This window comes from Brassica napus, chromosome C3, assembly GCF_020379485.1.
Source record: "Brassica napus cultivar Da-Ae chromosome C3, Da-Ae, whole genome shotgun sequence".
Classification (NCBI taxonomy): Eukaryota; Viridiplantae; Streptophyta; class Magnoliopsida; order Brassicales; family Brassicaceae; genus Brassica; species Brassica napus.
In genome coordinates, this window is record NC_063446.1 from 33,154,444 (window position 1) to 33,167,218 (window position 12,775).

At 35.9% G+C, this 12,775-nt stretch overlaps 1 protein-coding gene across 2 annotated transcripts; it reads right to left on the minus strand.

The window, feature by feature from the left end:
* Window positions 1–4,874: 4,874 nt before the first annotated feature.
* On the minus strand, window positions 4,875–12,431 carry LOC111204572 (structural maintenance of chromosomes protein 1-like). 2 transcript variants are annotated; one of them, XM_048751090.1, is made up of 18 exons: window positions 11,895–12,431; window positions 11,579–11,815; window positions 11,274–11,507; window positions 10,943–11,184; window positions 10,242–10,508; window positions 9,751–10,021; window positions 9,200–9,324; window positions 8,888–8,997; window positions 8,682–8,789; window positions 8,468–8,607; window positions 8,307–8,396; window positions 8,011–8,225; window positions 7,380–7,549; window positions 6,666–6,775; window positions 6,204–6,583; window positions 5,710–5,961; window positions 5,287–5,508; window positions 4,875–5,175 (listed from the first exon to the last, which is right to left on the minus strand). In XM_048751090.1, exons 1-18 carry the CDS (start codon window positions 12,339–12,341, stop codon window positions 5,127–5,129), a joined length of 3,669 nt encoding a protein of 1,222 aa, XP_048607047.1. In that variant the 5' UTR covers window positions 12,342–12,431; the 3' UTR covers window positions 4,875–5,126. The 2 variants fall into 2 exon arrangements, with proteins under 2 accessions (XP_048607047.1, XP_022555369.1); XM_022699648.2 differs by having other exon boundaries at window positions 5,287–5,514; window positions 11,895–12,430.
* Between the last annotated feature and the right edge of the window lie 344 nt (window positions 12,432–12,775).

The window sequence follows — 12,775 nt, forward strand, 5'->3', positions numbered from 1 at the left end:
ATTATTCATTACCTTCATAGCGCTTAAAGAGGATTGTGTGCTTATTTGTTGATAAAAGATCAACCATCGAAGACCACATCATTATTCACTACCAGATCGATTACGGCTCCGCCGCCACAAATCCTTAACGACTTCCCGAACTCAAAACGACATCTCGTCCGAGATGGTAAGAGATAACCCGATGTCTTTCTCAAGACCGACAACCCGACGTCTTGCTCGATAACGACAACCCAACGTCTGGCTCATAATGATAACCCAACGTCTGGCTCATAATGATAACCCGACGTCTTGCTCGATATCGACAACCCAACGTCTTGCTCAAGACCGATGAACATGACATTTTGATCAAGACTTGATCCCGAGATGATTATAATCGAACTACGTTTAGACTTGATCCCTTGACGGGTACGTAGGCAGCTCGATCGTGAGTCCAGTCACGATCCTTCCCTCCCTGATATCTCCTTGATATTCGACCTCCGAATATAGTCATTTTTTGTCGACTCATACCTGACTACATCGTTGTGTTATAAGGATATCGTTGCCCACATCCTTTTTCTTCCCTAGTTTTTACATTCAAACACTATCAAATACTTAGTGTAGATTTTTGGATCTACACCATGTAAGGATCAAGGCTAATCATGTTAATGAGCAAGAGAAACACAAATATAAGATGAAGTACTTCCTTAGATTATCAAAAGATTCAAACTTTTACAAGTTTAGACAAAGTCTTGAAAGAAAATGAGATAAGATCCAACTTTAGGAGTTACAAAGTATTTATATGACCCTTAAAAACCCTAATGGGCTCATAAACAATTCTGAAAAGCCCATAAAAATCATCAAAATCGCCCAGAAAAGGGTTTGGAGCGGGTATGTTGACTGGATCGTCCGGGCCGCTCCACCCAGGTTCAGTTCATGCGCGTGGGTCGACCAACCCGGGCTGCCTAACCTGTACTGGGTCGACCGCGGCCGCGGGAAGGAAGGGTAGCTGCGTGCGGGTGGTCGAACCCGCTGTGGTCTGGTCGCGCTGGGGTTGATATGTCTCTAGTAAATCGACCATAACTCCTCCAATACAGTTCCAAATGACTTGAAATCACTTCCATTGGAAAGGTAACTCAATTTACTATGCCTTCCCAAAATCTTAGCAACAGAAGGTATCTTTAAGACCTCCATCCATGTTCATCTTTCACCCTTTTGCACCACAAATGTCTCTAAACACCTCCAAGAACTCCATAGCACACTCCACCCCCTAATAAAGACTCATATATGCAAAATACAACCTAAAAATGACTAAATCATAATATATATGATCAAAATGTACAAGAATGAATGGCTAAAATCATGCAAATTCATAAGATATCACCGCGCGACCCAGGCCCTCCGAACGAGGCTTCGCGACAAAAACCCCTTTATCGGGAGTTTGCCCTTCATGCCGCCTTGCCGAACGGGTCCCACTCACCTTCAGAGTCGTCGAACCGCCCTCAATCGCATCCTATTAACCAGAATTCGGCACGAAGACGGGCAAAACACCATCCCTTTCGCCACCCCCGCCGACGCGAGCACCGTCGGCCGCGACAGCTACCCCTGAAGCCAATACGGCACCACCGTACCTACTGCCCGGATCTTCAGAAGACTTCAGATGTTCTTCATGATGCTGATGCGCTAGGGTTTTGCGACGATTCTGTCGGTGCAGCTTCACCTCACTTTCGGGGTCCTCGGCAATATCCTTGCCTTTATCTCGCCTGAATCATCAAGTAACCTTTTTCTTCTCCAAGACGATCGACATCGCTCTCAGCACACTTGCGATTTCGGCAAGAACTAAACCGTCCGCAAACGTCAACAGCAAAGAAAAAGCAAGAAAATAAGAAGAAGAACTAAATCGATGAGTTGGTCCATTACTTTTTATAGAGGGCTAACATGGTAAACGAAGCAACACAATCACTACACAGATAATTAATGCGGCAATGAACATCTTAAACAAGATGACAACTCGCTAACACGTGTAAAACAGCGTGACCCACGATAGAAACGAGCCTATCACGAACTAGTCGAATATGAAGTCCGCACAAAAGTTACTGGCGAAAAACCACATTCGCAACGGACTGGGGGGGAATTACTGTTGGAGGACAAGTTGCACTCTCCAACCAAAGCCTACCAATGTTAAAGGACTGGGGGAGCTTACTGTTGAAGAACGGCGACATCTAGGGTTTATCGTAGACCGGTCAACGTTTAGCCTTTTTACCGTTCTTTAAGTCTAAACTCTTGTAAACTCTCATCAACCGATCGAATAAAGCGTCTTCTTAGAAACCCTAAACTAAATCTTGATGTGTTAATCCGACCATATCGTTTTAGGATCAAACAGTTGTCTACCTCCCCTTGTTTTTTTATCAGATTTTTTGTAAATATAAATTGAGATCGTGACGTGCTTTAATGATTGCGAAGGTGAGAGAGATAAAAGGAGGACGCAAGTCTTGTATTATTCAGATTTAGGCACATGACACGTTGTGTTCAAAAAAAAAAAAAAAAAAAAGCACATGACACGTATCCCATCCGAGAATTTATTGATATGATTTTAAATTTTTAAATCGGATAATCTATACTATTATTTATGAAGTGATTTAATTTATTTATCATAATTTTCATAATTTTAGATAATTTTTCTTATTTGTTATGTTTTATTAAGTTTAAGTTGAATCATTAATTTATTAATAATTTTTAGTTGAATCCATAATTTATTAACTTAAATAATATAACTATAAAATATGTAATTAGATATATAATTATTTTGATTTTGCTTATTTTTCATGTTTTCCATGATTTTAGTCAAATTTGCTTATTTTTCATGTTTTTATTAGGTTTTAGCTTAATCATTTATTTATTAATATTTTTTAGCTGAATCACTAATTTATTATTTTAAAAAATATCTTTAATGAATTTATATATAATTAAAAACGAATTTTTAGAATTTAATATAACATATAAATTTAATATTATTAAAATAAAATTCGTGACTTATTATATAGAATTTATTACGAGTTTTGTGAAAATTAATAATACTCAGTTAAAAACTAATAATAAATCAATAACTTATATAAAAGCTTAAAAGTTTAATAAAAAAATAAGAATTTTAATATAACATATATATTTAAATATTATTAAATAAAAATTTGTTTTTAATTATATATACATTCATTACGGATATTTTTTAAAATAAATAAATTAGTGATTCAGCTAAAAATTATTAATAAATGACTAAGCTAAAATCTAATAAAAACATGACAAATAAGTAAAATTGACTAAAATCATGGAAAACATAAAAAATAAAAAAAATCAAAATAATTATATATCTAATTACATATTTTACAGTTATATTATTTAAGTTAATAAATTATGGATTTAACTAAAAATTATTAATAAATTAATTATTCAGTTTAAACCTAATAAATAAGTAAAATTATTTAAAATCATTAAAATTTTGACAAATAAGCTAAATCACGTATAGATTATCTATTATCCAATTTAAAAATTTAAAATCATATCAATAAATTCTCGGAGGGGATACGTGTCATGTGCCTAAATCTGAATAACACAAGACTTGCGTCCTCCTTTTATCTCTCTCACCTTCGCAATCATTAATCATATCAATAAATTCTCGGATGGGATACGTGTCATGTGCCTAAATCTGAATAACACAAGACTTGCGTCCTCCTTTTATCTCTCTCACCTTCACAATCATTAAAGCACATCACGATCTCAATTTATATTTCAAAAAAATCTGATAAAAAAAAACAAGGGGAGGTAGACAACTGTTTAATCCTAAATCGATATGGTCGGATTAACACATCAAGATTTAGTTTAGGGTTTCTAAGAAGAAGCTTTATTCGATCGGTTGATTTTTAGCTGAATTAGTAATTTATTAATTTTAAAAAATATTCATAATGAATTTATATATAATTAAAAACGAATTTTTATTTAATAATATTTAAATCTATATGTTATATTAAAATTTTTATTTTCTTATTAGGTTTTAAATTTTTATATAGGTCATTGATTTACTATTAATTTTTAACTCAGTATTATTAATTTTCACAAAAATCGTAATGAATTCTATATATAATAAGTCAAGAATTTTATTTTAATAATATTAAATTTATATGTTATATTAAATAATTAATTATAAATTAATATAATAAAATTGTGAAAATATATTTAAAATTAAGAGAATTCTTATATATATTGTGTTGCTATCTAAAAACAATATTTTTTATTATAAAGTTAAAAATTAAGATATAAAACAATTTATAATTAAATATTAGTCAAACAAAAATATTTATATAAAGATATTTTCTAAACTATTTTTAATAGCTTCAGTTGGTAACCACTAGAAAAATAGAAAAAATGAACGAAATAAAAAATAAAATTTCATTTGAGGAATATAAAAAATAAAAAAAAATATGAATTTTTGTTCAATTTGGTCCTTATCAAAATTGCATAAAAAAAATTTTCTTATAAATTTATTCTTCCATGGGGAATTTACAAGAAAAAAGTGGGATCTACCTTTCAATAATTTGACTAAAATTTTAACATAACTGGTATAAATTTTGAGGAACAAAGAATTCACCATAATTTTTTTTTTCAACATGTTCACCAATTAGAGTTTTATTATACCGATTTTTGGATTAATAATACATAAATTAATAAGTATTTATAAGATGATTATGTCTGTATGTGTGGACAAAATACCTAGTTGTAAAGTATAATTATATGCCAATTTGGATAAAGTTGCCTGAATTTCTGTTATTTTAGCTATTTTAATTTGACTTTAACTAAACCCGTCCATAGCTTCGGTACACAGTTCAATATGAACTTCGCGCCTGTATCAAGACTACTCAGCTAGAAACATTCAACAGGAACTTAAAACATGTACACACAAACTATCATCGTACTTTCCACAATAATCTAAGACACCAACCAGATTGATAAACTAGCATCCTCAGTTTCTGATACAACATTTAAAAAAGTTTCACACGTTCTACAGCGTCAGATCTTACAAAGCTTCTATCACGCATGAAACCCCCCCCCAGTTTATAATGCTTACCTAAACTCCTAGGTGAGGGTTGCTGAACCAATTACGACTCTGCGTAGTTCCCAAGGTCAAAAGTCATAGTACTCGAGCAACTGCAGCAAATGAATCATGAACGAGTTGTCAGATATCGGCTTAAATTTTTGGTAACTACACATGGACAAGTAGATACAAGTTAAAAAAAAAAAAAAAAAAGATGTGATCACCTCTTATCGACGTCTCTGTAAACTCCAACCAGAGCTTCGGCCTTGTCATAGAAGCTGTCCTTGAGAGATATTACAATGCTCTGGAAGCCATGCCCATCCTCTGCATCCTGATTTTCACGTGCGGCTTGGCAGGATTTGCTACGAATAAACTGAGCGACTTTTGCAACGTTTAAATTATCCAGCGCAGCATCCACTTCATCCAGTATGAAAAAGGGCGAAGGTCTATAGCTGAAAAGATGGAAAACAAAAACCTGATCATGACCATTTTCAACGTTTTGGGTAAATAACAAAGTTAGTATGACAACATCAAAGACTTTAACAAAAAAAAAAAAAAAAAAGATTGGAGATAAATCCAAGGCTACACACTACAAAATTACTTTAATATTTTGAAAATTATGGGTATAACTAGGTCGGTGGGGATACCTATGGATGGAGAAGAGAAATGCCAAAGCGGCAACTGTTTTCTCTCCTCCAGAGAGCTGTTCCATGTCACGGAAACGCTTTGTTGGGGGCATTGTTGTGTACTTTATACCCTGTAGAAACGGATCATCCTCATTCTCTAGGTTTAGATAAGCAGTCCCACCCAATGGATGAGTATTACTCTTGGTTAGCTGCTTGTAGATCTTGTCAATGATGCTAGAAATGTGGTTGAACGCTTCTATAAATAGCTCATACCTGCACAACAGTTTGTAGTCAGCAGCGAAAACTCTAATCGAATGTATGAATCAAGAAAAACTGAGATACACTTGTGTGTGCATTCTATCCAGACAGGTATCTCTATCAGGTAATTTCCATAGAACTAGAATTTTCAGAATGTTACTTGTCCAGTTTTGGTTGCACCATAAAGTCGCTGCTATATGCTAGCAAATATTCTTCAAAGTTCGAAAGATCATTTCACAAGAGAAATTTTGAGTTACCTCTTCTGCTTAACAGTATTGTAGGCATCCGCTACTTGTTTCTCCTCCTTCCTGGCAGCTTCAAACTCTTGGCTAACTTGTTTTTCTTTCTCTTGTATAGCCTTATACTGGTCAAGAGCTCTCAAGTTTGGAGCCGTCCTTTCAATCTCGGATGATTTAGATTCTATTTTCTGCCTGTATTCCGCATCCATTCTGTCACGAGCAGATGGTCTCATCCGTTCTTGGAGATGAGCTCTATCCAACTCACTAAAGTCATACTGTGGCCCATCTGAGTCCTCTTCCTCCGCAGCATCTGATAAAACAGGAAGGGCAATACGTTCAAGCTCACACTGCTCAGCTATTTCCTGCTTTTGCGAGATCAGCTGCTCAATTTGCGTTTCCTGATAGCAAAAGGTAGCTTTAGTGCACCTATACTCAGACATACAAATCTTTGGGTAAGGATTTGATGAGTCTCCATTGTACCTTAGAATTTATCTGACGATTGAGTTTGGTTATGCTTGTTGTCGCTTGAGAAGCCTGCTTTTTCCAATCCAAGATTTCTTTTTCATACTCTTCTGATTTTTGTTTGCACTCTGCAAGCAAGAGTATTAGATATTCGCACCTTTATGAAAGAAAATAACACTGCAGATTTGTGCTACGCAAAGAACATTAGACAGGGATGGTGATATTAAAGTATATGGTCGTGTAAGTTATGGTTATACCAGCAAAGGTAAAGAGGATAACAGGGGAAGAGTATCTACAATACTGAATCTTCGTATTAACCATTTGTCAGCCCACTAGCATTTTAGCATCTTCCTTTAAGATGTACTGTAACCATACAATTAAGGCAAGAGCTCGAGCAGATAATGTACATATAAAATTTGTTCAAACCCAACTCGGACCAATCTACAAACGTCAATTATCAGGTAATGAAACAATAAATTGGTTAAGGGGTGACGAAAGATCCATAAAATTAAACAACCCCAAAGAAAGCATACGAAATTTTCATATTTCAATGCCTTACTCCAGGGTTCCAACATAAGGTAATCAATATGAAGCAAACTCATATACGGACGATGTTGATGTGCGCTAGGAATGAAATCATTAAACTGACAATTCATAATGGCATTTATTATTGAAAAAAGCATAGAACTGAGGCCATCCCATCAGATTTATGTAGAGGTAGAACTAAAATACCTCCCATTTCCTTTTTCCAATTGTTGATATCATTAGTAGCTTTTTCTGTTAGCTCCTTAAGTTCAGACTTCCTCTTCTGTATTTTCTCCAAATCAGATTCCAACGAACTGATAGAAGATTCTAGCTTTCGAATTCGTGAACCCACATCTCGGTTTTGCTCATATTCCACCCTGAAATCAATAAGAAAGTTATTTTAATAGACCAATAAGAAAAGTTTCGGTTTACTATGATTGTACAACTTGAGCTCCTAGAAAGCAGTACGTCAACTCAGTCAATTAGTTAGCGTATTGAGAGTTTGTAACCACCTAGGTTTTTACAGGCTACATATACTGACCCCAACAAACTTGCCAATATAGACAACAGCTGCCTACTAATCATATAAATCTCACAGAGCTGTAGTGCCTTCTTTTTATGAGCCACGTGATAGTCAAAATGCAAGAACAGTATGCACAACAAAATGTTTCATTTTTAACCGGATATGGAAAAAGATCAGCTGAAACGTTGACGTGGGAATCAGGGATATCTATTAGCACAGAAATGATGCAACAGAAATCGATAGACAGTAAAACTGTATATGGGAAGTTAGAATAAATCTTATATGTAACAAGAAAAACAGAGCAAAGGAACATACTGGTATTTTAACTTAGCAAGCTGGTTACTCAGATTCAGCCTTTCTTCAGCCACTTCTTGAGCCTCCTTGAGCTGTTTTTCTTCATATTCACGTATATTAGTATTAGTAAGACCAACAGACTGGCTAAAACCCGTATAGATATGGTCCACAATCTCATTGATACTTTTCTCCAACTTCCTGATTTCTGTATTTCTCTTATCAACCTCAGCTCTTGACTACAATACCAACGGGATTCAGTCATATTATTGTCATCACGTTTTAACTTTACTAGATATCAGAAAAAAATATTAAATTACCTTAGAAAGTTCAACATTTATGCGCCTACTTTCTTCAGTTATATTCCGCTTCGCTTGCTCAAGATTTGGAAGTTTGTCTTTGATGCTTTTCTATAAAACGAAGCCACCAATTAGTAATTCCTGACAGTGTGAAGTAAGTTAGATATACGATTGGTTGTTACCTTCTCAATTTCAGCATACTGAATGTTTTTTTCAAGTCCACTTATTTTACCCGATATTTCAGACTCCTTTATCTGCATATCTCGAATAGATCCAACCTTTTCCAATTCCAGTTCATATTCTTCTTTCTTTTTCATCAGTCCTGCACAACCGAAATGTTGACTCTAAGACAAATTGAAAGGGAAGACGCTTTAAAGCAGTTGGTGACAAGCCAACCTTCAATTTTCTTGTCATCCCATTTGTTAGACTTTGCTTCCATTCCACCACTGGTACCACCAGTCATTGTTCCCGCCTTTGTGAGTAATATGCCATCAACAGTAACAACTGGAAATAATAGAAACCAGGGTATGTAGAAATCAAAGCCCAACGTCAGTGCACGCATATGAGTATGTTACATCTAAACAAGGAAACATGAACATAACCTTTAAATCTCTCTCCGGTCCAGCTAAGACGTTTGGCTTCATCAAGGTCGTCACAGACAAGAGTATTTCCAACAGCAAAGAGTATTGCCTTCTCTAACTCAGGATCGAACGTGAACTAGTTAAGGTCCAAATACATCAACTGGAAACCTGCTCACATCAACCTTTCTATGTTTGTCAATCGTTATTTAATACATCGAAACATTCTCATGCTACCCACAACTATGCACGCAATGAAGCCAAAGAACGAAAAATTTAAACAGGCAATCTTGAGTAAGCCAAAAGGAAAATCATTCATTTATTTGCAAAGGATATTGGATAACATCAAACGCCAGCTTTGCTGTGCCGTCCAAATTTCTCAAACTTTCAAGAACTGGCTTGACACGTACTGACTGAAGAGGAATAAATGTCATAGGAGGAAGCCTTTGCTCTTTCAAGTACTGCATGAACAAAGAAACTCATTTAATCCCATACCTGGAGTAGTGGCACAAAATGCTCTTCCACATGTACATCATATAACTTAGAAGCAAGGTAGAAAAAGATCCGCGAAGTTAAATTGGAATCCAAGTAACACAGAATAGGGATTAGTTGCACGAAGATTGCATCATATATATGTTACATACTCGTTGATAGCACATGTCCCTTATTTGGTAAATAATATGAACTGAAATCATCATATAAAGAGGTCGTAGAGTTTAAAGCATCATTTATTTGTTGGCATAGGCCAGAGGTGTATTACGGTAATGCCTTTCTTAGTCAACTGTTAACGAAACTGTAACTATCAGCAGAGACGAGATAAAAAACAATGAAAAAATATTAACAACTTGCATGGGGTTAGAACAACACAACAAGCATAACAGAAATACCTTGATGCAGTCCTTTCCTGTGTTTTCATCTTCTACAACAACTGCATCCATAAATCTCCCCATGGCAACAGTAACTGCAAGGTTGTACTTCTTCCGATTTGGTCGACACAGATCAGTCATTCGACCATGAACTCCTTGAAATAGACGCTTGAGAGACTCGACAGCCTGCGTTAGCCTGCTATCTCTCTCGTTTTCATATCTTTCAGCCGTTTGATCACTTAACTGGTCTTCTAATTCTGTGATTCTAGTCTTCAATTTCTCAGATGCATTCCTGTGCACGTAGAAATGGGATAGAAACTATCAGATTAAAATAAAAGGACGGAGTATGAGGGTATGCAGAATGCATTCCGCCTAGGTCAAGAAGGGATTTTTAGTCAAAATAGGAAATTTTAGAAAGACATATTTTTGATAAGTGAATAACCAATCTCTCAGGCCATATTTCAAAAGATGAAGCAACTAAAAAGAATCTAGTGAATAAGGACCATACTAACCTGGCATCTCGGTGCTTTTCTTGCAGTGTTCGCAACTGCTTTTTTAGATTAGTTGTTTCGTTCTTATATTCGGAAGATGAATCTTCAATCTCTTTTTGCCTGGACTTCATTCGCTCAATTTGTTCATCGAGATCATTCTCCCTATTTATCAGTTGCTGGTAATTTTCTTCCAGATTTCTCAATGCTTCGAGATCAGTATGATATTGCCTATCTAACACCTCTTTCTCATCTCTGAGCTTAATGGTTTTCATCCAAGCATCTTGTTTTCTGAGATTGATAAACATGAAGGAAAATCAATAAGAAAACAAAGCAGTTTATAAGAACTCAAAAAGATGGAAGAATATGCATGTAGATGGCGAATCCAGAAGAATAATACAAAAATCACAAGGACATCACCAAGAATAGACTGTAAACAACTATACACACGTCAGTCTGTAATAAAACGCTTAACTATTTGCCTGCTTACCATTATTCCAAGCAGAGGAATGTACTTATCTAACTGTACCAAAAAATTCTTTCATTGAACTTAAAGAACCAGAGTGTAAAGCAACAAGTGAACACATGTCGCCACAAAAACTCAAGCAAGAAGATCATAAATAGGAAATATGGAGAATGCAAGTTGGTGAATATTGAAAACCTCAGGAACGTTGGAAAATAGCAAAGACTAGAAGAGAGGGAAAGATCCTTGTTTTTCAACTTACATTCGAAAGTACTCTTGCAGTTGACTGTCAGGCATTGGGAGTTTTCTGCTGCTGCTATCTTGTCTCCTCTCGTTTAATTCGTTCATCTTCTCATTCAGATCCTTAATGCTTTTCTGCATCTGTTCAATCTCTTCGGAATGCTTCCCTTTTTCTTTCTTCCTCTTATCCACCTCCTTTCGACTGCTCTCGATTTTTGATTTTATGCGAGCTATCTCCTCCTTCAATCTCAGAAGCTCAGGTTGCTACAGACAGGAGGAACAAAATTTATAAGTTACTCAAGTAGAAAGAAAAAAACTGTTAATTAAAGACGACTTCAAGGTAGTGCACTCACGTATTTTCCAAGCTTGGAGCTTCTCTCAGCAATCTTCTTTTCACGTTGAGCAATTTCTTTCAAATACTTTGCTTGTTCTATCTTTCTCTTACCAGCTTCATGCTCAAACATCTCCAGCTTTGCCATGACATCTTTACGATTGTTCTTTTCAGCATCAACATCTTCATTTGCCTTGTCGATACCATTCTCAATGTTATATAATTGCCACAGGAAGTGTTCTCTCTTCAGAGCTTTCTGCAAGGCATGAAAAAAGAAGGCAAGGAGAGTAGAGTTTCAGAAACAAGAGCAAATATCGACACCATTACCAGTTCGTCTTGCAGCTTCAAATGCTTGTCAGCTTCTTCCTTGTGTGCTTTCTTCAGCTTCTTCTCAGCAGCAATCGCTTTCTTCTTCTGATATATAAGAGCTGCTTTCTCTTGAGGGCTGGCCTTCTTCTCTTCTAACTCCTCGTACTCTTTCTTAAGGTCATCAGAGCCAGAAATCTGCTCGAGAAGTCCAGTGAGTTCTTTCGAATTCTTCGAAGCAACAGACTCGACATCGCCCTACACGAAATCAACATCAAAACCACATAAATCAATTTCAATCATAGAAATTCTCATCAAATCAGGAAGAATCAAGCACCTGAAACACTAAGAAGTTACGAGCCTTAACAAGCATCCCTATAGATCGGAGCTTCCCATTGTACTCTTCCCAATCCACAACCCTATTGTCGATACGATACTCACTCCCACCAGAACTGGTAATAGTACGAGTGAAACGAAGCTCCACCCCTCCTTCGTCAAGGAGATACACAAGGCGAACAAACGCTTTCCTCCCTCCTCTCTGCTCCTTCTCTCGGTCATCGAAGGAGTAGATCAGATCCTTAAGCTGAGATCCACGAAGTTGACCAGTGCGGACTCCGAGGACGAAGCTTATCGCGTCCATTAGGTTGGATTTGCCGGCACCGTTGGGGCCGATATTGGCCGTGAAGTCCTTGAACGGACCTACTAACTGGTGGCCCTTGTAAGACTTGAAATTCTCCATCTCCAGATGGAGGATCCTTCCCGGAGGGGTTTGGATGGAAGGCATCGTTTGATCTCGGAGAAGTGAGTGGAAGAGTGAAATTAGGGCTTCTTGAAGGTTAGGGTTATTTCTCGGAGGAAAATGGCGGGGATCGACAATTTTTAGACGCCTAAAATTCTCTATATATAGATTATTTTAAAAACGTTTTAAATGCATTAATTGGTGTTAAGGTTCTAGGAGAAATATTATTTCGTGGTATATTCTAAATTTCTGGAAAAAAAAATCGTATACAATATATATATATATTAAGATACTTGGGTAGCTTGTTAGATTATTTTGTACAGCAGTATCAAAAGATTTATATTTTTGAATTTACATTTGCTAAAACAATACTCTATACGTCATGCTAACTATGTAAACATTAATTTTTGCTTCGCAATCTGTTTTCCTAAGTTTGCAGGATATATTGAATATCATTGCTTTGATTGAATGATTGTAAA